At 30.9% G+C, this 27,020-nt stretch overlaps 2 protein-coding genes across 5 annotated transcripts; both read right to left on the reverse strand.

Moving 5' to 3' along the window:
- Nucleotides 1-763: 763 nt before the first annotated feature.
- On the reverse strand, nucleotides 764-14,680 carry M01B12.4 (Ensconsin). Of its 3 annotated transcripts, none has more exons than NM_001383929.1 (10): nucleotides 14,619-14,670; nucleotides 13,753-13,859; nucleotides 12,740-13,022; nucleotides 11,764-11,793; nucleotides 10,256-10,550; nucleotides 8,114-8,727; nucleotides 6,360-6,810; nucleotides 2,662-2,768; nucleotides 1,961-2,067; nucleotides 764-1,320 (listed from the first exon to the last, which is right to left on the reverse strand). In NM_001383929.1, the coding sequence occupies exons 1-9, from the start codon at nucleotides 14,631-14,633 to the stop codon at nucleotides 2,035-2,037; spliced, it is 1,935 nt and encodes a 644-aa protein (NP_001370572.1). In that variant the 5' UTR covers nucleotides 14,634-14,670; the 3' UTR covers nucleotides 764-1,320; nucleotides 1,961-2,034. The 3 variants fall into 3 exon arrangements, with proteins under 3 accessions (NP_001370572.1, NP_740825.2, NP_740823.1); NM_170840.8 differs by lacking the exon at nucleotides 11,764-11,793 and adding an exon at nucleotides 4,932-5,063 and having other exon boundaries at nucleotides 769-1,320; nucleotides 14,619-14,680; NM_170839.7 differs by lacking the exon at nucleotides 11,764-11,793 and having other exon boundaries at nucleotides 769-1,320.
- A 6,383-nt stretch (nucleotides 14,681-21,063) lies between these two features.
- Nucleotides 21,064-26,014, reverse strand: riok-1 (Serine/threonine-protein kinase RIO1). Of its 2 annotated transcripts, NM_001026399.11 has the most exons (8): nucleotides 25,888-26,014; nucleotides 25,737-25,829; nucleotides 24,936-25,007; nucleotides 24,769-24,854; nucleotides 24,028-24,230; nucleotides 23,399-23,606; nucleotides 22,468-22,679; nucleotides 21,064-21,610 (listed from the first exon to the last, which is right to left on the reverse strand). In NM_001026399.11, exons 1-8 carry the CDS (start codon nucleotides 26,000-26,002, stop codon nucleotides 21,079-21,081), a joined length of 1,521 nt encoding a protein of 506 aa, NP_001021570.2. In that variant the 5' UTR covers nucleotides 26,003-26,014; the 3' UTR covers nucleotides 21,064-21,078. The 2 variants fall into 2 exon arrangements, 1 of the variants encoding a protein (NP_001021570.2); NR_132555.1 differs by having other exon boundaries at nucleotides 21,079-21,610; nucleotides 22,468-23,606; nucleotides 25,888-26,002.
- Between the last annotated feature and the right edge of the window lie 1,006 nt (nucleotides 26,015-27,020).

Here is a 27,020-nt window from a genome sequence, read left to right on the forward strand (position 1 = left end):
AAAGAAAAATAAATCGGTTAGCTTGTCCGAGAAGAGTACACAGTGGCACTAAACAACACGCGCATGCGGAATTACGGAGCTTCGTAGTTAATTTTTTTTTTTTTTTTTTGGTTTTATTAAAATTAATAAATATCTCGAAAAAAAGAGTGTTTTAATGTGAATTTTCCTTTTGAAAAAAAGTGAGAAACAATTATTCGGGATTAGATTCATTTAATTTTATCGAAAACTCCTCCATTTTGGGACTTTTATCGCCATTTTCGTCGAAAACTCTGAAAAATTGGCGAGAAACAGCGTTTTGGGAATATTCGTACCAAATAAACGCTATTTATTCTTGGATGCCATTATTTCTAGAAGCTCCTGAAATTAATTTCTATGATTTTCAAGCAAAACCTTCAAAAATTGGGGTTTTTTCGAATTTTTCCAAATTTCCAATTTTTGAAACAAATACATCAATTTTTTAGTAAATCCCCATATTTTGGAGCTAAAAAATTTGAAAATTTTACAAAACTGTTAATTTTCCGAGCGAAAACTTTAAATTTCCAATTTTTGAAGCTGGAATTTTGAATTTTTCAGAGGAAATTTTAAAAATTACATTAGTTGGCAAAAATTCTAAGTTTTTTCTTGAAAAATGTGTGCGTTTTTTACAACTTTTCCGGTTAAAAGCGACAATTTTTATCGCCAAAAACACGAAAAAGCCTCAATTTTGTGAGAAAACCCGCTGAAAATCTGCTAAATTGTGTGTGTTTTTTTTCAATAAAGAGTAGATTTGGTGAACAGAACGATTTATGCACTTTTTCCATAGTCATATATAATAAAAATTTGAAAAAAAGCTCCGTACCCTTCTTGGAAGGTTGAGATGAGACTAAAACGGCCCTTCAAGACCGTTCAAGAAGAGGACCGATCTCCGAGAAAAACTGTTCTTTTTGCGATAAAGAACCGTATGGGGGAGCAGAAGAAATAGATTATTCTCTGATTGGGAAGGGCTTTAAACTAGAAAACTCACCTTTCCCGAGAAGAAAAAATCGAATTTTTTGAATTAAAAAAATCCAAAACCAGAACAAAACAGAAGAGCAAATACACCAAAAAAAACATGGGGAAAAGATGATGAGCAATAGTTATCTATTTTACATGGATGCGATATAATACGAGCATATTCAAGATAATTGGGGAAATGGAAAGAGAGAGAGAGAGTACAGAATAGTGTACAGGAGGTGGGTGAGGAAGAGGATTTCAATGGAGAATAAAGCGAGTTGACATGAAGGCGGCTGAATTGAGACTGGAACAAAAACTGTCGAAATGCACTTTTGGATGGGGCAAGATCTGGAAATTATTGAGATTGGATTAAAATATTTAATTTTATTTTTTATAGACCCTATTTATGCTCCTGATCAAGGGTGTCAGTTTTTCGATTTTTTTTTCAAAAAATCGAAAATGTTAGTTTTTCGATTTTTCGATTTTCCGATTTTCGAAAAAAATTCGCTTAATATTTTGGCCATTATCCTTCTTTTTAGAAGAAATTTTAATGTTTTTTCTTACCAATATAAACAAAATTAGATAAAAAATCATATTTTATGGTAAATTTTCTGAACATTTTTTTCGATTTTTCGATTTTCACCGAAAAACTTCGAAAAATGGCACAAAAATGACACGCTCCTGATACCGAATTTTAAAGTGAAAAAATTCCTCAAAAAAAGAGCAAAAAATTTGTAACAAACTTTTTAAAAATCTAAAAAATTTTCCAAAATACCCAAAAAAAATTGCAATTTTTTTTTCGAAAAAAAAAATCCAAAAACACTTTTAAAAAACTGTTTTTAATCGAATTGGCGTCTCTGGCGGCAAAATTTGCCGTTTGAATTTTTGAATTTAAAACTAGAACCAATGGATTTTCGGATTTTCAAAACAAAAGAGTTTTCGTGTATTTTGAAAAAAAAAACTGAATTTTAGTCGGAAAACTTATTACCGTAATGAAGAGAAACCCGTAAGCAATGAATGAAAACTGGAGAGTTGATGATGATGATGAACTGTGATGGATTTTTAGTAGATTTCACCGCCCGTCGATTCAGATGTCTGGAAAATTGAAAATTTGTTAAATGCGAGAACAATTGGAAATTGATTTTTTTTTTGATTTCTCGGATAAATTCGACTTTCTTGAAAAATTAGTTTCTTTTAGAAATTTTTTTTTTGGAAAAATTGGAAACATTAATTTTTTTTGTAGAAAATTGTGGTTTTTCTAATTTGAAAATTGGAAAATTTTTGTTTTGGAAAAAATATTTTTTCGGTTTTCGAAAAATTTGTTTTTTTTGTTGGAAAAAATTTGTTTTTCAAAAAGTTTTTTGGTTTTTTTGAAAATAATTTTTTTTTAAAAAGTTTTTTGGAAAAAATGTGATTTTTTTACAAAAAATGTTTGCTATTTTTAAAATAAATTGGTTTTTTTTCGGTTTCCGGAAAATTCAACATTTTTTTGTTTAAAAAATTCGATTTCTAAAAAGTTTTTTTGTAAAGAACCCAATTTTTAAAAAGGTTTTTTGAAAAAAGTTGATTTTGAAGCATTTTGGAACTTTTAAAGTTTTTTTTTTGATTTTTCGAGGAAATTAGTTTTTTTTTAATAAAATTTTTTTTTTGGAAGAAAAAAATATTTTTTTGGTTTTTTAGAAATTATACCTGAAGTGACGGATTGCTGCCCTGCTTGCGCTGTAAAATCCTTTGCAACGAGGACGAGTTGGTCATCGCAGCGACACGGGCGAGCACATCATTTGCTCTTCCAGACTCTGAAAAATAGAAAAAATTAATTTCAATAGGGATTTTATGCATATTAATATATCAACAACAAATGGTAGCTGGGTTGGTTGGTTGGTGAAAATCAAATCAAAACTGAAAAATACGACAAATCATTAATATTAGGTCTCCAAATAAGTTCCGGGTCGAAAATCATAATTTTGTTCGCTGCGAATCGATTTTTATGAAACTGTGGGAATTTATGTTATCAACCACGATCTTTCATTTGACAATAGCCACAAAAGTTTTTGACCACCCCAAGTGCACTAACTCGGAGCCAATTTTTTCAGGCATTTTTCTGATATCGCTTCTTTTCAGCTTTGAATTGAGGGTTGTGTGCGGATTTTGCTTTGTTAAGAATACATTATTAGAAAACGACAAAAGTTTGGAAAAAAATCCGTCCAAAAAAATTTTTTTGGTTGGTCGTCAAAAAATCTTCGAAAAAATTTTTTGTCGAAAATTCTTGATTTTTCCTACAAAAATGATGTAACCAAGTGTAAACTATTTTTACACATACAAAACATATCAGTTTAGTTCGAAACACTAAAATGGTGATAGAAAAAATAATTTTTTCGGATAATTTTTGAGTTTTTTGAATATTTCTTGAGATTCAAATTTCCAACTCAACTGACTTTTATGTGTAAAAATAGTTTACACTTGGTTACATCATTTTTGTAGGAAAAATCAAGAATTTTCGACAAAAAATTTTTTGAAGATTTTTTGATGATCAACCAAAAAAATTTTTTTTGGATGGATTTTTTTCCAAACTTTTGTCGTTTTCTAATAATGTATTCTTAACAAAGCAAAATCCGCACACAACCCTCAATTCAAAGCTGAAAAGAAGCGATATCAGAAAAATGCCTGAAAAAATTGGCTCCGAGTTAGTGCACTTGGGGTGTTCAAAAACTTTTGTGACTATTGTCAAATGAAAGATCATGGTTGATAACATAAATTCCCACAGTTTCATAAAAATCGATTTGCAGCGAACAAAGTTATGATTTTTGACCCGGAACTTATTTGGAGACCTAATATATACACAACGGGTTTTTAGTGAAATTGTTGAAAATTTAGTAGCGAACCAAGTTTTTTTGTATTGAGGTGTAGCGTCAACTGGGAAACATGATATTTGAAAAAAAAAAACTTTTAAAAAATTGGCTGGATTCATTTCAAATAAGCCAGAAAAACTAGACACTATTGTTTTCGAAAACTTTTCGTACTTCAAAGAATGACTAACGGTTACGATCGAAATTTCTCCATAGACCCTACTTATGGAGGCACCACGATTTCAAGATCTACGTTTTCCGGATCTGGCACCGTGCCAACTCTTAAAACGCTATTTTTCTCGGAGAAAAACGTGACAACGATGCTCCGTTGTTACGCGTCGCGTGTTGTTCAGCGTTTCTTCTAGAAGAAAATTTCGAAAAAACAACGTGCGTCGAATGAATAAAAAAGCGTTTTGTGCGTTGGCACGGTGCCAGATTCGGAAAACGTAAATCCGGAATTTCACCAGGTCTTGAAAACGCGGTGCCTCTAATTATGCTCCTGAAACCGAATATCGATGTGAAAAAATTTTAAAAAATTTCCCTGATTTTATATTAATTTTTTTTAATCCGAAAATCCATTCAAACGACAAATTTTGCCGCCAGAGAGACGCCACGCCCATGATAACCGTGCCGCAGGTGTGGATTTACGAGAGATTAATACTTTTCAACCATATATATTTAGTTTTCACACTGATTTTTTTCGTTTTTTTCTCGTATTTTCGTTGTTTTACACTGAAATTTCTTATGATTCCAATATTATTTTATGATTTTTTAATAATGAAAAAAAAAACAAAAATGCATGAAATATTCCATTTTCAGCAGAATTTCGACGCGAGTCAACATTCCATGAAATTTTATTTGTTTTCATTGATAAAAATATTTAAATTAATGGAAATCGCAAGAATTTCAATGTTACACAACGAAAAAAGTAGAATCGGAAGGAATTCCACAAAATTCCACGACGACGACGAAAACTGAGGTGTGTAGAAGAAGCAGAAGAAGAAGAAGAAGAAGCCGCGAACACAAAGCACCGAGACAAAAGCTATTAAAGCCACACACACACCACACAAATAGAGAAACATCATGCCATCAGGATCAGAGGGACGAGCTCACCATTCGATGCCTTTTCGGCAGTCTCTTCAGTGGATGCAGATGGCTGCTGAGCAGGTGAAGAAGAAGAAGAAGATGGCTCAGGGGAAGATGGCAGCAAAGGCAGTGATGCAGAAGTGACTGCTGGTGTTGAATCTACAGGGGGGCACCGATCGTTTTTTTTTCTTTTTATTTTAATTTTGATAGATAGATTTGAAAGGGGAGCGAGCTTTAACTGATTTAAAAGTGAAGTGTGGTGTATGTAGGGAATTTAAGCTCTAACTAACAGAGAACAGAGTCACTGTAAAAAGATTTATAGAAATGACCAAACTTTTATCAATTATTTTTCAATTTTGCAACAAAAAAGATTAGAAAGGGCCGAATGACCTAGTTTTGGCATTTTCATTTTGCGCTTAAACTAATTGGATTTTTTCATTTTTTCGGTTTAAAAAACTTGAAATCTAACAAGGGAAGTGTCTACTTTAACTCCCGGAGCCTATAATTTCTGTGGAGCTTTGCACATTTTTTTTCAGGCAAAAATTCGGAATTTTAGGAATTGTTTTAATTAAAAAAAAAAAAACTGAAAAAAAGTCCAGTGGACAAATTTTCCGTCGAAAAACAGAAAAAAAACAGAGCTTCGGTGAATTTCTTACGATTTTTTTAAAGTTGAAAACTGTCAGAAAAATTCTGTTTCAAATCAAAATTAAAAGAAAAACGAATTTTTTTGTTGCAAAAATAGGAAAAAAATTGCTCGAAATGTGCGGTTTTCTAGATTTTTTTCAGGGAAACATTCGCAATTTTTGGAATTTTTTAATTTAAAAAATCTAAAAATTGTGCAGTCTTGAATTTCTTTCGTGGAAAACGCCAAAAATTCCAAAATTAGGTGTGGGAATTCAATGTTTTTTGCAAAACTGAAAAAAAAACCATCTTATCTTGATTTTCGAATGAAAAAAAAGGATTTTATCGAAAAAGAAAATTTCTACATTTTTTTCAATGCGCGGAAATTCAAAAATAATTCTGAACTATTTAGCTAATTTTTTTGCTGCAAAATTGAAAAAAAAAATGTATATTAAAAATTAGGTATTTCGATTTTCTCTCCAAAAACATCGAAAAATCGAAAAAAATTCAAAAAACGACACTCTTCGTTGGTCCTTTATAATTTTTTTTAGTTGCAAAATTGAAAAAAAAAAAATATTAAAAATTAGAAGAATTCTATAAATCTTTTTACAGTGGTATATAATCACTGTTTTCTGTAATTCAGAGAAAATCCTAAAAATCCAAACACGCTAATACTTCACATTTAATTCTAAAATTCTGTAATTCTGTAATAATGTGCTCAAACTGATCCAAAGGAAATCGACAAAGGGGTTAAACGCGCATTCCCAAAAAAAAAAAAAGAGAAAATCTTTTTGAACACACTCTTCTTCTTCTTTTCAAAAAAAAACCACCTACCCTTAATATCATCAGCCGTCGGTGGCAACGTGTTCGTCATCGGCGACGCCATTCCTCTCGACTTTGCAAGAATCGCGGCGAGCCGGGATTTGCGTTCCTCGCTCTCCCGAATCTCCTTCTCCTTTCTCGCAATATCTTCAGCTGATCGAACAATCGGAAGAACTCGGGGAGCTGTGATCTTCTCTGCAGCAGCTTCTTCTTCAATTGCACCTCTCGGAGTAACTTCATCAGTTGTTGATGATGTCTCTGATGATGTTGGAGACGCTTTTCCACTGTCAGTATCCTCGTCGAATTGGACAAGTCTCTGCTGCTGCTGCTGTTGCTGCGGTGGTGGCTGATTTTGATTGATAAAGTCGTTTCCGAAGACACCGATCAGATCGTTGACACCACTTCCTTCTCCTGCTCCGACTGGGGCAATAACAGCGTTTTGTTCTTCCACAAGGGGGTAATGCTGAAAATAAGGTAGTTTTAATTTAGTAGTCGCTGATTTTTGACCAACATTTTTTGAAATTCATTGAAAAATGAAAAAAATCGACTTTCTTCAAAAAACCAACAAAAAATTGGAATTTTTTTCCCTCATCCCGACTGAATATTTTCATTTTTTGAAAAACAATTTTTTTTGTTTTAAGTCCAAAAAAATATTACGGGAACGCGAAATTTTGAGAATGCGTATTACACAACATATTTGACGCGCAAAATATCCCGTAGCGAAAACTACAGTATTTTCATTAAATGACTACTGTAGCACTTGTGTCGATTTACGGGATCTTGATTTTTGAAATGGTTTATAATTTCTTTTCGAATATTTACAACGATATTCCATTGTCCTTCGTTTCTTCGTATTATATTGTAATTTTTAATATTTTATCGATTAAAAATGATTTCCGTAAATCGACACAAGCACAAGCACTAGTAGCCATTTAAAGAATTACTGCAGTTTACGCTACGAGATATTTTGCGCGTCAAATATGTTTTGCAATACGCATTCTCAGAATTTAGTGTTTCTGTAATGTTTATTTGTATTTTTTTGGACTAAAAACAAAAAAATTGTTTTTCAAAAAATGTTAATATTCAGCCAAAAAAAAGAGAAAAATCCGAATTTTTGTTGATTTTTGAAAAATTCAATTTTTTTTCATTTTTCGGTGGATTTTTTGCTGTCAGGTTAGTTTTCCGATTTTTCCAGAATTTACACATAAAAAACTGGAAAAATTTCTAATTTCGGCCATTTTCAGCATGTTATTTTTTTGGCTTTGTAAAAAGTAATATTCTTAATTGATATAACTTTCTGAAAAAATCGTTAAATTATGCAGAAATGCTCGAAAATCACTGAAATCTTGCTGAAAATGCTCCAAAATTGAGTAATCATGTTGAAAATACTCAAAAATCGTAAAAAATAAAGCAGAAATGCTCGAAAATCACTAATCTCCTGCTGAAAATGCTAAAAAAAACCCGAAAATCATGTTGAAAATGCTCGAAATGCTTAAAATCATGATTAAAATGCTGAAGACTTGAAAAAATCATGATGAGAATGCTCAAAAATAGTCAAATTATGAAGAAATGCTAATCACTAAACTCCTGTTGAAAATATTCAAAATTGTAAAATAATGCTCAATATAATACTCAAAAATTATTATACAATTTGGCTGAAAATGCTCAAATTTTCCTTTTTCTCTCGTCAAATTTTAACTAAATTTTCATTTTTCTGGAAATTTTCAACATTTTTCTATCCGAGTTTTCCTATTTTTGCAACCTACCAACTCAAGTATCTCCGGCTTCGACGGCAAAATCTCTTGTGACTGATCAATTCCAATGCTAATGAGCTCATCAGCTAGGGAAGTGTTCGTAGATGATTCAAGATGTGATTCTGAAGTATCTTCATGGAACATTTCTTCATTTCTTTGGATTTCTTCGTCTTTTGGCTCATTTGGCTCCGGGATGGGCTCTGTTGCTGGTTCTGAAGGCTCTTGAATCTCTGGAGCTTCTGGAGCTACAGTAACCTCATTATGATGCTCTTCAATTACAGTAGGAGTAGCTTCTGGAGCAATTTGTTGCTCTTCTGCAACAACAGCTTCTGGAGCTACAGTAATCTCTTCCTGCTCAACTACAGCTTCTGGAGCTTCTTCGACAACTGCCTCTCGAGCTGGAGCTGCTGGTTCCTCGACAGTGAGCACCTCTTCCTGAACCGCTGGAACTTCTGGAATCGCTTCAACTGGAGCCACCACTACCACCGGAGCAGTTGGCTCCTGAGCAGCCACTGGGCTCGCGGACTTTCTTGCAGCTTCTGGCTTTCCAAACGGAAGTTTTCGTGGCATTGGTGGCTTTCGTTGATCCATTGAACGACGATTATTCGAGCTTGATGGTGTTGCGGCTGGAAAAAATTACTTTTTTCCGGAAATTTTAAAACTTTTAGTATTCCATAGTTTTTTTTAAACGAAAATATTTAATATTTCGAGGGTTTTTGAGATAATTTGAGCTCAAGAGACCGAATTTCATAACGAGACCAGGGGTGTGCGGCAAATCTCAAAATTTGCCAAGCTCGGCAAATTCGGCAAATTTGCCGTGCCTAATAAACTCGGAAAAATTTGATATTTTTAATGTTTTTTGGAGCACCAAAACTACTGAATTCTTAACACACATCTGGTTTCTGAATAAGTTCCGTGTAGTATGTCTGTTTAAGCATCAAAATAGCTCAATTTTGTGTCATTTTACTACATTTTTGGCTAAAAAATCAATAGTTTTAGTCAAAATTGTACTGTCAAATTTTTGACGTGTGCGGCAAATTTCGAAATTTGCCGAGCTCGGCAAATTCGGCAAATCTACTTTTTTGAACTTTGCCGTGCTCGGCAAATTCGGCAAATTTGCCGAGCTCGGCAAACGGCAAATTCGGCAAATTTGCCGCACACCCCTGAACGAGACTTTTCAAAAAAATTTCAAAATTTTTTTTATTTGTTTTCTCCAAGAAATCTTTTTTTTCCATAAAAGTGCTCATAACGATATTTAAATTTAAATCAATTTAAAAATAGTTTTTCTATGAAAAATTGAATTTGAAATTTTTTAATTCAAAATTTTTGAACTACCACACAATTCACATTATTACTTGCTTTTTTCAATTTTCTTCTATGAAAAATTCAGAAAATTTGAAGTTCGAGGGATTTCAATTAGTTTTCCAAGTCAGACACAACTAAATTTCGTGAAAAAAATACAAATTTCAACGAGTTTGAATATTACGGGAACACAAAATTCTAAAAATGCGTACTGCACAACATATTTGACGCGCAAAATATCTCGTAGCGAAAACTACAGTAATCCTTTAAATGACTACTGTAGCGCCTGTGTCGATTTACGAGAATCATTTTTAATCGATAAAATATTAGAAGAAAACACAAAAATGGCAAAAAAACACGAAAAATTGAATTCTTTCGAAAATCGAGTCCCCGTAAATCGACACAGTAGTCATTAAATTATTGACTACTGTGTCGATTTACGGCGACTCGATTTTCGAAACAATTCAATTTTCTTTTCATTTTTTGTATTATCTTGTCATTTTTGTGCTTTTTCTAATATTTTACCGATTAAAACTGATTCTCGTAAATCGACACAAGCTCTACAGTAGTCATTTAAAGAATCACTGTAGTTTTTGACACGAGATATTTTGCGCGTCAAATATGTTGTGCAGTCCGCATTCTCAGGATATTATGTTCCCGTAACATAAATATAACATAAGTGTGAGCACTTTTATGCAAAAAAACGATTTTTCGAAGATTTTTTAACGAAATTTGGGAAATTTTGAAAAATTTCAAGACTTGTTACAAAATTCGGTCTTTTTGGGCCATTTTTAATCCAAAAAAAGCGAAAAAAAATGCAATATTTCTTCAAAAATATCGGCAAGAACGAACTATTTGGCCGGGCAGCCGATGTAGATGCTCCACGAGCTGGTTGTTTCATCGTGAGCCTGGAAGAAGTAGCCGGACGGCTTGTTGGTGTGTACACAGACTGGGTCATCATTGATCCAACCTTCTTCGTTGTTACCGCCGCAGGTTTCGATATCGACTTCGCTTGTCGTGTTGATGGTGCCGAAGAAGTGACATACATCGATGTAGTCATTGACGCCATCGCTGGAGCCGGACGATGAGAAGCCGGTGGAGCTCGCTGTGGAGTCATTGAGAGTCGCCCCATTTTTGTTGTGTTGCTCTGAAAATTGAATATATTGAGAAGGGGAAGTATTGTGAATGGGGATTTCAGTTTAAAATATCCAAAAATAGTCCAAAATTCGAAAAAACCACAAAAAAAACGAGAAAAATTCAAAAATTGGAGGGACTTCAAGCAAGAAAATTTGTTAACATTCAAAAATCTAACTTCAAAGGTGGTGTAGTCGAGTTTTTTTTATTGCTTTATTAGACTCGAAATTGTCTAAAACACCGAATTTCATAATGAAACTTCTTGAAAACTTCTCAAAAAAAAGTTATGACGGCTCAAAAAATGGCCTAAAATTAGTTAAAATTTGAAATTTGACAGACTTGTCAAGCGGCTGGAAACTATTTTTTTTTGGTACTTTTGTATTACATGCCCTCATTTTAATAGTAATTTCTCAAGTTATGCGAAATAAAAACGTGAACCACACTTTTGCATTTTTAGGCTTAGGAAATAGCATTTTCTAAGCCTAAAAAGAGAAAATGTATATCACGTTTAATTTAAATGAAGAAATTAATGAACATTAAATTTAATTCAAATATGAGGGCATGTGATACACAAGTACCATTTTTTTTTGAAATTACCGTCAAATTTTGAGTATAAAATGTAATTATTTTGCATTTTTAACTTCATTTAGGTATTTTAAAGTCGATAAACGGCGAGATTAGGTAAAAAACATTAAAAAATCTCGCCGTCCATCGACTTTAAAATACCTAAATCGAATTGAAAACTCAAAATAATTGCAATGAATACTCAAAATTAGACGGTAATTTCAAAAAAGTTAGTTTCCAGCCGCTTGAAAAGTCGGTCAAATTTCAAATTTTAACTAATTTTAGGCCATTTTTTTAGCCGCCATAACTTTTTTTTTGAGAAGATTTCAAGAAGTTTCATTATGAAATTCGGTGTTTTCAGACAATTTTGAGTCTAGCAAAGCAAAAAAAAAACTTGACAACACCACCTTTAAAGTTAGATTTTTGAATTTTTACAAAATTTTCCAATTTTAATTCCCTCCAATTTTTGAACTTTTCTCGATTTTTTCGTGGTTTTACCAAATTTTAAACTATTTTTTGGATATTTTAAAGCAAAATCTCCATTTAGTAACTGAGAGTTATAAGGATAGAATGGTTATTTTGTGTGTTGTAGTTGTATTGGAAAACTCGTCACGGGTATTCAAAAATTCAAAACAAAATGGACAAAAAACCATCATAGATACCTCGACGTAGCGGAGATTCAAGCAAGATTCCTGAATATAGACAATTTTTATTTTTATTTTTAAACCAACAAATTATCAAGGGTGTCGGTTTTTCGATTTTTTAAATAAAATCGCCAAATTTTTTGATTTTTTGAATTGTTTTTTTTTGGATTTTACTAAAATTAGTTAAAAAATTTTTTTTTCTTTTGATTTTTTTTTTTTTTTTTAATTAAAAATTTTTATTTTTTTATTTTAATTTTATTTTTAGAAGACATAGGTTTTTTTCACACCAATATGAACAAAATTAGATAAAAAATCCATTTTTTTTGTTTATTTTTCTGATCAATTTTTTTTTTCGATTTTACGATGTTCCAGAAATTTGAAAAATTGGAAAATTTTCATTTTTCGATTTTCTTTTTGAAAAAAAAAATCGAAAAATAGGAAAATGACACCTAGCAACAGGAATGTTGCAAAAAACAGAAAAAATCGAATTTCTCCAAAAAAAGCTATTTAAAATTTTTTTTAATTCTCGATTTTTACATAGCATTTTTTGAAACACATAGAATTTTTGAAGAACAATTTTTTGTTTTTTTTTTGGTCCGAAAAAACCAAAAAAACGACACACTTGGCCAGAAATATAAATATATTTTCAATTTTTTCTGTGGACGTCATTTTTGGTATTTTTGTGTTTTTCGGCAAATTTGAAACATAGCTGAAACATAGAATTCTTCAGGAATTTTTTTTTGGAAAAAAAATTCTGAAATTGGCCTAAAATTGATAATTTAATATTAAAAAAAACGTTCAAAAAAATTAATAAAAATTTAGAAGCCTTTTATAAATCTTTTACAGTTATATTAGGTTTTTTTTTGATTATTTTGTTTTCTGCCATTAAAAAAAAAATGAACCAAAATTTTTATTTTTTTTTGTCTCCGTCCGAAATATAAAAAGCTCGAAATTTTTTCACTGAAATAAAAAAAAATATTTAAAAAAAACTCACAGTAGTAGAAGTGGGACTAGTCGTCTGACTAGGCCCTTGATCCAATGGCCGAAGCTTCTTATCATACTGCTGCTCACTTTTCGGCAAATTATCGAGATAAGCCAACGTACGTGGTGTTGACGATCCGAATGCAAAAGATTTCGGCGATTTTGTGATGGCAGCGATTCGAGATGAAACTTCATGCTGTTTGGCCAACGTGACCTTTTTTCGTTCTTCATCCTCATTTAACTGCTGCATTCGCTTTTGAAGAGCAATTTGTTCACGTTTCAATACTGATTGAACTCTGAAACTGACTATGCGTTGGGCGATTTTCTACAATTTTTGGAGCAGGTGCTCCGCATCTGGCCTAGTGCGCCTAGAACTTGGAGCAGGTGCCAAAGAATTTGGAGCACTGGCTCCAACTAGAACAGAACGCAGCTGCTGCGGGAAAATTAGAAAATTGGAGAATTTGACACAGAAAATCAAAATTTTCAAGAAAATTATATAATATGGGAATTTCGAAACGAGGGTGCCGATTTTTCGATTCCTGAAAAATTAAAAATCCAAAATTTTTAAATTTTCAATTTTTTTAAACGAAAAATTTTCGGTTTTTCTATTTTCGATTTCTGAAAAATTGAAAAAAAAAATTTCGAAAAAAAACAGCATAAAGTTTTGGCTATTTCTCTTTAATTTCTAGATACATTTTATGTTTTCGTTTTTTTTTCATTAACATTATAAACGAAATTTGGTAAAAATGGACATTCTTCTTCAATTTTTCGATTTTCCTATTAGACATTTTGAAGCTCAAACTTTTTTTTTTTTTTTAATTTTTGATTAAATTTTTTTTAGAAATTTCCAAACTTTTCTAAACAAAAAATAATTAAGAAAACACACAAAAAATGGAGCTGGCTCGCAACTAGAACTAGAAAAATTATGAAGAAAAATAGACTAATTCGGGCGGGGGATTTTCAGAAATTTTAAAGAAAAACCCTACATTTTTCTTATTTAGCTTATTAATTACGATAGTGACAAACCTTTCCCGATGCTCAACAGTATGTTTTCTTTTTTCTTCAGCCTCTTTACGAAGAGCCGCATGTCGTTCCTTCACTTTTCTCTCGGCATACTCCTTACGTTTACGAACCTGAAAAAATATTGAAATTTTTGAAAATATAATTTTCTGAACAAAAAAAAAATCTAAATTTGCGAAAAAGATTGAATTCTATTTTTGTATGGTTGAATAGCAAAAACCTCAAAAATTCAATTTCCAGTAACGTTTAATTTAAAAAATCTCATAAGTAAATAATTAAAAACGGATTTTATATTGAAACATTTTTTTCGATTTTTTTCTGGAAATTTCCCAAATAAAAAAATAATTTTAAGTCGAAGTTTCTTCAATTTTTGCATTTTTTTGAATATTAAACTTCAAAATGTTTAACATTTTTTGCAAAAAATCAAGTTTAATCCGATTTCAAAATTTTTTTCCAGATTTTTTTGATTTTTGAATTTTAGCGCGAAATTCAAACTTATATTTAAAAAAAAATAAATTAGTGCTAAATTTTACTCAAAAACGTATAAAAACGTATTTAATATCAGATAAAATCTGTTTTTCAATCAAAAAAAAAAAGTCGAAAACCGAAAAAAGTTTTGGAAAAATTCCAATTTTTTGACGATTTCATTATGAAATAGATTTTTTTCAAACTTTGGTGCTAAATTTAAATCCAAAAGTTTTCAAAAATTGTTTTGTCAATTTTTCTTCAATTCTCTTTTATTGGAGTTTTTTTTTCATAATTATTCCAAATTAAAAAAAATTTTTTTTTTTTCAATTTTCGGAAAACTCTGTTTTTAATCATTTTTTTGGAAATAGTTATAAAATATAAAAATTTTAAGCAAAAAATCTCACCTCATCCGAATCCATTTTCTGTCGTTCTAGTCTAACACAACTCGAGAAAATCCTGCAAAAAATTGGGGGAAATTTGAAATTTTTTGCACACAAAAATAAAATAAAAAGCAAAATATGAAAAGCCTGGCGTAAAACAACCGGATAGAATATGACGAGGAAATAAGCACAACGGGGGAAATGGAAAATCTACGAAAAAAACTTTATAATTAGAGAGAAAGAGGAGAACGAATTCAAAACGAACAAAAAAGTAACAAGTAGTGCAACAAAAAAAGTAAAAAAAAAGAAGAAGAACGGCGAGGAGAAATCGAACAATCAAAAAGAAATCAGAGTAATAGGGAGGCAGAAAACTGGTATATTCGCAATTCGAATTAACCACCACCACCTCTTTGAAAAAACCATCAGGAAAAAGAGAGGGCAAATGTTCTTGATTTGATAGTGACCGTGACCTAATCATATTGAACGAGGGGGGCTACGGGAGTTGAAAAAACAGAAAAAAAAACAGATAATTATTGAGTACCGTGAAGAAACAGAACAGGAACAAGAACAACACCAGCAGAAAATTAACAAATTAACAACGAATTACGAAATATGTGGTTACCGAAAAACCCAAAAAAAAAAAAAAAAATGTGTTATGGAACTAGTGTGTGGAGACAGTTGATAAGAGTAGACCATGGTGATGATTGATACCTGAAAAAAAGATAATATAGGAAATTAAATTGTCAGTGACAGCGACGAAATGATAAATGGCGAGCTGATTTTTCCAGAATTAAAGAAGGAGTATTCTCAACAGCTAAAATATTAAAATTAAATATTAAAAATAAATTATTACAACATCATCTACAGTGCATTTTTTTCCACTTCTACGACTTTAAAGGCGCGCGCATTTATACAAAAAGGTCCCGTCATTGGTCTCGCCATGCGCTCAACAAATCAATGGGATGCGCGTGGCGAGACCATTGCTCGAAAATGCGCGCGCCTTTAAAGTCGTAGTAGTTGGAAAAAAATGCACTGTAGAATTCTAGAATTTTCTAGAATTTCTTTCTAGAAAAAAATCTAGAATTTTAAATATCCAAAATCGTCAGATTCTTTGTTTTTAGCGAGAAATATTTAAAATTTTGGTAAGTTTTTTGAACAAATTTATAATGTTTTTCAGTACGTTCAACTTTATTTTTGGAAATTTTCGCCTGAATACAATCTCTTAAAAAATGTATAGAATTTTATAGATGAGAAAAAAACAATTTAGGATAAAAAAGAAATTAGGAAAAAAGTAAATTAAAATCAACAATGCAACATCTTGTACATATTATAAAAATATTACGGGATCACAAAATTCTGAGAATGCGTACTGCACAACATATTTGACGTTCAAAATATCTCGTAGCGAAAACTACAGTAATCCTTTTAATGACTACTGTAGCACTTGTGTCGATTTACGGGCTCGATTTTCGAAATGAATTTATTTTCGAATAGCGACTGCGATATCCATTAAATTTTAATTCATTCCGAAAATCGACGTCCTGTAAATCTAAACAAGCGCTACAGAAGTCATTTAAAGAATTACTGTAGTTTTCGCTACGAGATATTTTGCGCGTCAAATGTGTTGTGCAATACGCATTTTCAGAATTTTGTGCTCCCGTAATAGTATTTGTGCTAAAACTTCCAATTATTGCACAAGAAAAATGGAAAAAATCTGTCTGTTAACAATCCGCATTTTCAGTTGAAAAATCGACGAAAAACGTTCAAAATTTAACTCTAAAAATCCTAGGCCGCCAGCCAGTTTTCATAAACTTTTCAATTAAAAAAAACCAATAATTACATTTAAATCAATATTTTGTTTGTTAATTTTCTCAATTTCTAGCAAAATTGGTTGGAAAAATTATATTACTTATTTAGAGCAAAATTTTATTAAAAAAGTGCAATTTTCGAATATTTCTTTGTGAAATAACAATTATTCAAATTTTGGCGCGAATTTCAGATTAAAATATTTTTTTTCAAAAAATGCTGTTGAATTTTCTTAAATTTTTGAGCATAAATACTACATTTTCTCCATCGACAACATTAATTTTGAAAATATTTCCAGTTATTCATTTTCTGTTCGTTCGTGTTGAGTTATTTCATAAATGTGTAGAAAACTATGGAAAAAATTATGTAAAATAAAATCCTCTGAAAAAATTTAAACAGCGAATCATCGACTTTTTTTTGAGAACAAATCACAAAAATTGTCTTCACGGTTGTTTTATTCAAAAAAAATCCAATATTTCTCCAATATTCTCACATTTTTTGAAGTTTCTTTAAAGTTTCATACAGCACGTGTTGCTACAAAAAAAAAGTATCAGCTGGAAGAAATAAAGGGTGGTTGGATGGATGGATATATATGTGAAAAATGAGTGAGTGAGAGTGGAAAGAGGGCCAAGAACATGAAAAATAGGGGGTGGTGTGGGACACTCCCCGGGGAACACCACTGCATCGCCGCCGCGCCCTTGTTGACTTCTCATGTTTGTGTAGAGAAGAAGAAGAATACTATACTTCTTCTTCTTCGGAAGGAAGGAAGGAAGGCTTGACGACGTGGCCTCATCCGGAATATTGATTTTTAAAGGTGGGTCTACAACCCGATCTCTAAAAATCTGATTAAACAACTGGAGTCGCCACTGAAGTTTTTCTCGAGAAGAGTCTTCCAACGCTGCAATCTATCATACTCATCATATGAAAACCGTCTAGCTCAGATGAACCAAAAGTCAGTTCAACACCTGCGGATTCTTCAAATATTGAGGACCTATCACAACATCCTGTCTGGTGAATACCACTTTCCAAATGCCGCATCAACTGTGAGGAAGGCTCGCTCGTCCAGATATCCGTACATGATGTGCCCTTGTGGATCAATCAACGAAAGCTTCCTACTAGTCAATCTTCACCTATGGAACCGTATGGCCAAGTTACTTCCGGAGACAATGAGCCGTCAAATGTTTGCTTCACGATTAAATTCTATCCCGTTTAATTATTTTTCCCACCCAACTTGATCCCCTTAACTACTTCTGGTTTACAGGATCATTCAAATTATTCAAGTTTGTTTCTCCCGGTGATTATTCTATACTTTCTGTTTTGTTACGACGTTTTTGAATAAATAAATATATATATTTAAAGGTGCATGATGTGGGAATCAAAAAATTGTGTTTTTTCCTCATTTTTGGAGGAGTTATTCACATAGAATATTGGAAAACGAAAACCAATTTGTTGAAAATCTAAAAATCGAGCAAATACGGACAATTTTTCGGAAAAAAAAAAGAAATTGCTTATATTACTTTTATTCAGGAAGTGTCGGAAAATTAAAAAGTCACAACTGTATTACATAAAACATGTATTTTAATACAGTTGTGACGTCATAATTATATTTAAATACATACATTTTCTGACACTACTTACTTGAATAACCCCATTAGCAAATCGAAAAATCGAAAAAAAAACAGTTTTTTTTAAGACCAAAAATGACCGAAAACTACCGAATTTCGTAATGAAACTTCTGAAATTTTCTAAAAAAAAATTATGGCGGTTCAAAGTTTTGGAAAAAATCACCAATTTTCAGGTGAAATCTCAAATTTTACTAACTTGACCAAGCCAGAACTCACGAAAAGAAAATATTAATAGATCCTCGCCTATTAATACATATTTTGGTAATTTATTTATTATAAGTATAAGTATAATAAATTATTATCAAAATATGCATTAAAAAGCGAAAACCTAATAAAATTTTATTTTCGTGAGCTCACTTTGTCACGTTAGCAAAATTTGAGATTTTAGCTGAAAATATGGCATTTTTCCGAAACTTTGAACAACCATAACGTGTCTTTTTTGAGAAAATTTCAGAACGTTTCACTACGAAATTCGATAGTTTTCGGCTATTTTTTGGTCTAAAATAGCAAAGTCTCAGATTTTTTCGGGTTTTTTCGGGTTTTCTTTTTTATCTGAAGAAAATGATAAATCTGCATTTTCCGAGACTTTTTTTCCGATTTTTGATTTTCAAAAAATTGAAAAATGTTTCGTTTTGCAATATTCTATGTACAAAAACATTGAGATTTATGTGGAAAATATGCCGAAAATATATTTTTCCAACACTTTGAACCGCCATAATTTTTTTTGAGAAATTTTCAGAAGTATCACTACGAAATTCGGTGGTTTTCGGCCATTTCGGGTCTAAAAAAGCTTTAAAAACATTTTAATTTGCAGCAAAAAAAAAATCGGAACGGTTGAGTGAACTGTTGAAAAGGGAACGTGTGTGGGCAGAAGGGGAAAATGAGATACAGGAAACGACGACGAATATCAATCATCATACGTAGATTAAAAAACGCGATAAATGCCAGATATACATATATTGGATACCCTTTTCCAACCGGCGACAATCTATACGACACTTGAGGCGAAGAGGAAGGAGGATATCTCACAACTCAATTGATCGTTTCTTCGGGATAAAGATTCACTAAATGGTTGGGAAAGGCGATACGCATGGAACAGAACACAAGCGGCCGTTCTCAACCAATTAGAGGAGGAAAGTAACACGAAATTGAGTGCATTTTTGGGTCGCTGCGGGGAAAAAGGGGACATTTTATTAGGAGGTGCTAAAATTGTAGAGTTTACTATTTCTAGAAAAAATGTATGTCAAAAATATCTTAATTGTAGAGAAAAATAGATATAGGTACCAGGGGTGGGCGACTAATTTTTCGGCTAATTTCAATTTTCGAGTTTTTCAGCTAGTGTTCATGCAGCTATTTTCATAATTTTGTGTATGAACTAAAGAAGAAGTATTGAGCAACGAATTTATGAAACTAAATATTTTAATACTGCATTGTCTTTCCTGAACGACACAATTCTGTCCATTAGCCGTTAGCCGTTAGCCACATTAATTTGTGTGCCAATTTTCTTACTTTTAACATTTTTCTTCATTTTTTTTTCGTTTCTTGAATACAATTCACTGCTAATCAATGCTACTAAATAATAAGAACACGGCCGTTGTTCTCACCCAATTAGAGGAAAGTAACACGAGTGCATTTTTGGGTCATTTCGGAGAGAAAGGGGTCATTTTATTATGAGGTGCTAAAATTGTGGAGTATACACTATTTGTGGAGGGAGGTTATAATCAAAGGTAGGCGAATATTTTTATTTTATTTTCGGATATTTTCTAATAATGAATTTATCAATAAGAATTGATGTATACTGTGAAAAATGTATCAGAACAGAAGAGTAACTATTCAGCAACATTTTCATATGATAAAACCTAAAAAAATTGTACAAGTTTTCTGTATATCCGTAATATCCGATATCCGATTTTGTTCGGCTAATGAGCTTATAAGAAAAACTTGTACACTTTTTTAAACGTTTTATCATATGAAAATGTTTCTGAATAGTTACTCATTTTGTTCTGATACATTTATTCCAGAATAACTACGTCAATACTTATTGATAAATTTATTATTAGAAAATATCCGAAAAAATTTCCGCCCAGCTCTGGTTATAATATAAGACTTCTAATTGTGCAAAGTTATCGGAAATTTGGGGAATAGTTTTGTAAAAAACCCAACCTTTCCGTGTTGTTTTTTTGCATAGCTGAATTTCAATTTTTTTTTAAAATCTAATGTCGATTTCAGATAACATTGTTCATTTATGCCAAAAAATATGGTTTGAAGCCAACCTTTTTCCTTGTTATTATAAAAAATTTTTGTTAACGTTGAATTCGGAGAAAATAAAATTTAATTTTTTGAAATAGGTGTTTTAGGCTATATATTTTATAATCACTCCGAATTGTTCAAAATTATTGGAAATTTAGGTACTTTTGTTACCAGCAGTGCCTTTCATTTTTTAAAATCAATTTTTGTTTTTGTAGGCTCAGAAAGCTATTTTAATTAACATTTTTATTTTCTAATGTTGAATATTAAAACATATTTATGGGGTAAAATTAATAAGAAATACTATTTTTTAAATATATTTAGGGGATTTCGTAGGAAAACATTTTTTTTGGCAGGAAATACAATAAAATATTCAAATTGTTTTGAGAAAAAATTTGCCGGGATATTCAATTTTTTTGGAAGAAATTTTGGTGTAAACTTTTCAAATTTCCTAAGTGTTCTTGAACCTTCTGGATGAGATCATCACTTCCAATATTTTCAATTTTTGAAAATTGTTGTACAAAAATTCAGTTCCAATTGATGTTCCTTCAATTTTGGATGGAAAATCTTTTTTTTTCCAGAATTTCTGGGCTAAATTTTCAGCTTATTCAAATGGAAAATGGTCATTTTTGGTTGGTAAAATAAATTGAAATTTCCGAAAACGTATTTCAGAAAAAAACCCAGCAATTTTATGTGGAAAATCGCTTTTCTAACAATTTTCGAAATTTTTTCCTACTACAAAATTCCGCTCAAAAGCCTAAAAAAAATTCAAAATTTCCAAAAAAAAAACCATACCTCAACTCAATCTACTTCATATGCTGTCGATGTGCTCGCTTTTTCAAATGTTTCGGAATTTTCTCCTTCCTCTGTTCCCGTTTCTCCTCTTTTACAGCAGCTTTTCGTTCCTTTCGCTCTTCGGCCGTCTCCTCACGATTTCTCGTGTGCATAGCAATCTTTCGTTCTTTTTCTTGAATTTCTTCTTCCGTCGGTTCAGCTCTCTTTTTTCTCGATTTTTTTCCATTTTCCTCATCATCATTATCATCACTATCATCGTGCTCTTCTCCAAATCCATCACCTTTCAAATCAATTTTTGAGACAATATTTTGGAATGGGTTATTCGCTTCAACACCCTCTTTTGCAAGTTTTCCATCCCGTTCGAAATGTAGAACATGCTCCAGTTTATGTGGAATAAATGCATTCATAAATAGAGAATCATCTTCTGAATTCACAAGAACTCGTTCTTCTTCAATAATTGTCTCCATTTCTTTGGAACTCATCAGCGGATCGACAATCACTTCGAATAGTCGGCGGACTGATAGAACTGGGACTCCGAGTTCTCTGAAAATCAATAAATTTATATTTTTAGAGTGAACAAATAGATTCTGTGGATTTTCGTCTATAGTTGTACATTTCCGGCAAATTGGCGATTTGCCGATTTGCCAAAAGTTTTTAGAGGGATATATTTATGACGGAAACACTGTGCCTGATTGAAATTTTTTCCTATTTTTTCTAGATATTTTTATAAAATTTGCATACTTTTCGAAATAGACGTTGGAAAATTCATAGGATACGTACAATTTTGCCGATTAAGATTGAAATTTCCAAGCAAATTGTGCAAATCAGAATTTGCCGAAAATTTTTGGCAATTTCCGGCAAATTTGCCGCCAATCCTGGTTTAAATGATAGAAAATGGGTCGTAAGAACCAAATATATATTTTTTTAACTGTTCAAAAGTTTATATAATTTTTTTTTTCAAAATTTTGCATGATTTTTCAATTCTGCAAAATTTTTTAGAAAGATCTGAATTTGTTTTAACTTTCCGCGTGAATTATCATTTTTTTTTAGAAAAATTCTATATATTTTGAAGAGTGTTTGAAGAAATTTCTGTCATTCTACAATTTATTTACAAATTAACTGACGTGAATATCTATATTTTGACATTAATTTTCGATTAAAATGGGGAAACATGGTTTTTTGGCCATTTTATAGAATTTCTGTAAGTTCTTAATGTTTTTTTTTTAATTTTGCAAAAAATTAAGAGTTCTGAATTATTTTGAATTCCCACGCAAATAAATGGCCTAGTTTAAACATTTTTGCTTTTTTTAAAGATTGTTGATTTTTATTTATTTTTTTCCAGTTTTTTTCCCAATTCTCTTTTTTTTTAATTGAAAACAAATAATTTCACTATATTTTACCTGAAAAACTTGTTCACATTGTTACAATCCATTCTCAAAAATTCCAGCGCGTGTGGATGATCCTGTTCAACAGATTGTGATACATCAATAATCCACAGTTTCCCATCGTGTACGAGCATGTTGAATTCACTTAAATCAGCATGAACCAGCTTACATTCTCTGTACAGACGTCTCATATCGCGCACCAAACCGACGTACATTGGCTCGGCGTCCTTGGAAATTTGAAGTTTTAAACATTTTTTGAGCATTTTTAAGGGAATAAATTCGATTTTTTTTCATTTTTTAGAATATTTTATTCACTTTTTTCAATATTTTTTGACGTTCTGGAAATTTGAAGATTTAAACATTTTTTGAGCATTTTTAAGGGAATAAATTCAATTTTTTTAACGTTTTAGAATATTTTATTCACTTTTTTTTTTTTGATTTTTTTGATGTCCTGGGAAATTTGAAGTTTTAAACATTTTTTGAGCATTTTTAAGGAAATAAATTCGATTTTTTTCATTTTTTAGAATATTTTATTCACTTTTTTCAATATTTTTTGACGTTCTGGAAATTTGAAGTTTTTTGAAAACAATTTTTAGACATGTTAAGGGTATAAATTCGAAAAAATTCATTTTTTAGAATATTTTACTAACTTTTTTCGGCTTTTTTGACGTCTTGGACAATATGACGTTTTTTTTTTTTAAATAGAAATTTTGGAGATTTTTGTTTTTCTCATCAAAAAAAAAAACAAAAAATTGATAAAATTTTGAAATTGCTCTGTAATTTTTTTATTATTATTTTCTAAAAATATCGTTAACTAAATAACTATTTGAAATATATAGATTTTTACTTTTTTTTTTGGAAAATCGATTTTCGGATTTTTTAAAATAAGAATATTAAATGTTTTATAACTTTGTTTTTTTTCTCTTTTTTTCTCATTTATCCACACCTCTTGGCTCAAATTCGCATTTTTAAGCAACGGAGCCGGCCATCCATCTTTTCCAAGAAAATCCATCACAAGTACATGGCCTTTTAGAAGATGTGGTTTTGGAACTGGAAGTCCAACTTCATGCATTCTTGCCAGATTTCTCATCTCTTTTTCCGCCCAAACAGCGACCATTTTTCTCGGATTTGATTTACAATATCCATGGCGGTATCTGGAAATATTCAATTGAAATTCCATTTTTTAAAAATATTTTATATTTTAATGTTTTATTTTCTCTAAAATTTCAAATGAGTATTTTGACAATGTTTATAAATTTTTTATATGTTCAGAATATAAATCTCGTATTTCCGTCACATTTTCATGACTTTAAAGGTTTTTTTTTGGATTTTTAGACCAAAAAACCAATTTTTTCACCTTTTCATGTTTTTTTTTGTTTTTCTGGTTTTTCGCAAACTTTTTTCTTGGAAAAATTCATATTTCTTCACCAGAAAAACTTTACTATCGTAAAAATTCATTTTTCGGTCATTTTTAAAGCTTATTTTTTGTTCGAATTTTTGAAAATTTTCAAGCTCAGTTAAAAATCCAAATTTTTCGTACTTTTTTTAAAAATAAATCCAATATAATGTATATACCTAAATTCTCCAGTAACATATCTCTCTCGATCCTTAAACGTCAGAATACTCGTCTTATAGATTTTGATAGCCAAATCATTATCAGTTCCAGTTGCGTGATAGACATTTGCCTCTTTTCCTGTTGAAATACAACCATCAATATTGAGAAGAGTTCCACGTTGCAATAGTCGGAAAAGTACGAGGCGGGTGCGTGGATCGAGTACCTGAAGGCGAAGTTATAATTTTTTTTTAAAGAGATTTACATATCAAATCCCCTAAAAATCATTAATTTTGCAGTTTTTATTTAAAAAAAATGATTCAAGGTTCACAAAGGTAAGTGGAATCAGAAAGTTAATATTTTGTTGTAAAATTTGATTAAAACATTTTAAAACTATAACTAAAATCAGAATTTTTCAATCAATCAAATTCTTTAATTAAATAAAAATAAAAACCATCAGAGAACTATAGTCGAAAAATTTAAATTTCATCTAGTCAGTTGATCTTTGATGGAAAATTTCAGTAAAATTTTTAGATATTAGAATATTGTACCATTTTTGTTGAAGTTGACAAAAAAAAAACAAACCTTAGTATTCTAAAATCGTTTTTTTTTCTGTTTAAAAATTTTTTTTGGAATTTTTTGAAAATAATAGCACTATTTCCAATAACATTCTTTATATAATTTCAAAAAGATTAAAAACCTTTTTTCAAACTAGAAATTCTCGAAATTGCTATTTTTCCAACACTTTTTTTTCTATAATTTACCTGTTCAACAGTAGCACGATCAGCTCGATCCTTCACACGTTTTCTCTTTCTATCCTCACTTGTGTCCGCGTGTCGTTCCACATCAACTGTAAACATCAATAATTTGAATATATATATATATATATCTATTCAATAGGAATATCTCTTCATTCTCTCCATTCACATACCAGTTAGTCGATTGCGTGCCGCATTCGGTCCAATTGTGTTCAGGCGAGCCGCGTTCAGCTTTTTCGTGAAATCTGGAAATGGGAAAATTTTTTAAAAACAAACCGGAGGGTATTCTGTGAGAAATTTGAAATTTAAAAAATAGCAAAACGAAAAACTATAGATTTTTTAAAACCCGCAAAAGAGGTTCTTTAATTTTTTCTATTTGGAAAATCTAGCAGAAATTGCTGAAATTCTAGGTTTGTTTTAAAAATGGATAAATTTCATAATTTTCACATAGAAAATAGCAATATTCAGCTAAAAATCTAGCATTAATCAATTTTTAGGCGAAAATTGGTAATATAGGACTGAATTTATGCTTTTTATGTCGGGAAATTACAGTAATCGCTGAAAATTGAGCAAAAAATGCCACAAAATACGAAATTTCGATAAATGCGTTATACTTTTTGAAATACTGTATCAGATTTTCCCAAACGTTTTCTGATTTTCAAGAAGAACTTGTAGAAACCGAATTTTTGTGTAGATTTTCAATAAAAATCCGGGAAAATCATGTTTTATTTTCAATTAATGCTTAAAAACTGATTATTTATAAGAGGTGGGCGGCAATTGCCGTTCGGCAAATTTTTTGGTCGACAAATTCGGCCAATTGCCGGTTTGGCGATTAGCCGAAAAATATAGTTTGCCGCCCACCCCAGTTATTTATGTCAATTAAGGTTTCCCGGCAATTTAAATCGGATTTTCTCATATTTCAAAGCAATTTAGAATATAATTCTCGCTATTTCAAATTATTTTTCAAAACAAACCCCCGGTAGCTTCTGCGAATTCGACAATATCATCATCATAATCGGAATCTGTATCATATTGTTCTTCAATTTGTTCTCCAGCCTCCAATTTCTCTGAAATTGAAATTAATTAAATTAAATTACTAAAAATAATAAAAAAAGGCCTACAAACCTTGTTTTACGACTGCCTGCTCCGGCTCATCATCAGATGAAGAGCTCGCCGTATCAATATCGACATCTTCTAGAATATTCTGAATATTCAGGTTCAAATGTTCGACCTTTTCCATGTTTGTTACCCACTGAAACACGCGTAATAAAAATTTGGGTTATTTTTGGGCGAAAAAATGAGAGCGAGTGAAATAGTATGAAAAGATGAGACAGCGTGAGAGAAAGATTACGAAACAAGTGCGCTCTACGGCACGTGAATATAGAAGAGAGAGAGAGAGAGAGAGAGAGAGAGAGAGAGAGAGAGAGAGAGAGAGAGTGAGGAGCAGAGATAATGGAACGTAGAGGAGACAAAAATTTGAGAAATCCAAATTTTCAGAAAAATTTTTGAAATAAATTTTCAGAAAAATTTTTGAAATAAATTTTTCAGTTTTTTAAATGAAATTTAAGGGAAATTGGATTTTTCTAATTTTTTTTTGAGATTTTAAGCTGAAAATCTAATTTCTGCGTTACTTTCACGTTTTATATTTAAAAAAATTCGAGAATTTCAAAATTTTTATTTAAAACATTTCCAGTTATTGACCAAAGTTTCGAGGTTTTAAAAAAAAAAATTTTCAGCAATTAAAATGACAATGTTGAGCTGAAAACTTTTGGAATTTTTTGCCTAATTTTCGATAATTGATGTTAAAAATACCGAATTTTCGAATAAACTAGGAGAAATAGCTGAAAATTATGTTTTTTCGCCGTTATTCAGCGATTTTTCATCAGTTTTTAAGATAAAAATGTGCATTTTTAGAAATGTTTATTTCTAAAAAAAATTTCCGAAAACGTTTTTTGATTAATGTTTGAATTTTTCAAAAAAATAATTCGGAGAAATGGTGAAAATACTGTTTTTGAATATTTCAAAAATTTGTTTTAATGCCTTTTTCCTTAACGTTTTCATTAAAATAATTAAAAACCAATTTTTATAGGCAAATTGCATTTTCCAAACAATTTTCAGATATTTTGTTAGTTTAAGTGAGGAAAATAGCCGAAAATGTAATTTTTCTAGACAATTTTCAAATTTTTAGTTAAAAATTCATTAAAATTGGATGAAAATCCCTATTTTCTAGACCATTTTTTTTGTTTTTTCGGTTGTAT

Source organism: Caenorhabditis elegans, chromosome I (assembly GCF_000002985.6).
Source record: "Caenorhabditis elegans chromosome I".
Taxonomy (NCBI): Eukaryota; Metazoa; Nematoda; class Chromadorea; order Rhabditida; family Rhabditidae; genus Caenorhabditis; species Caenorhabditis elegans.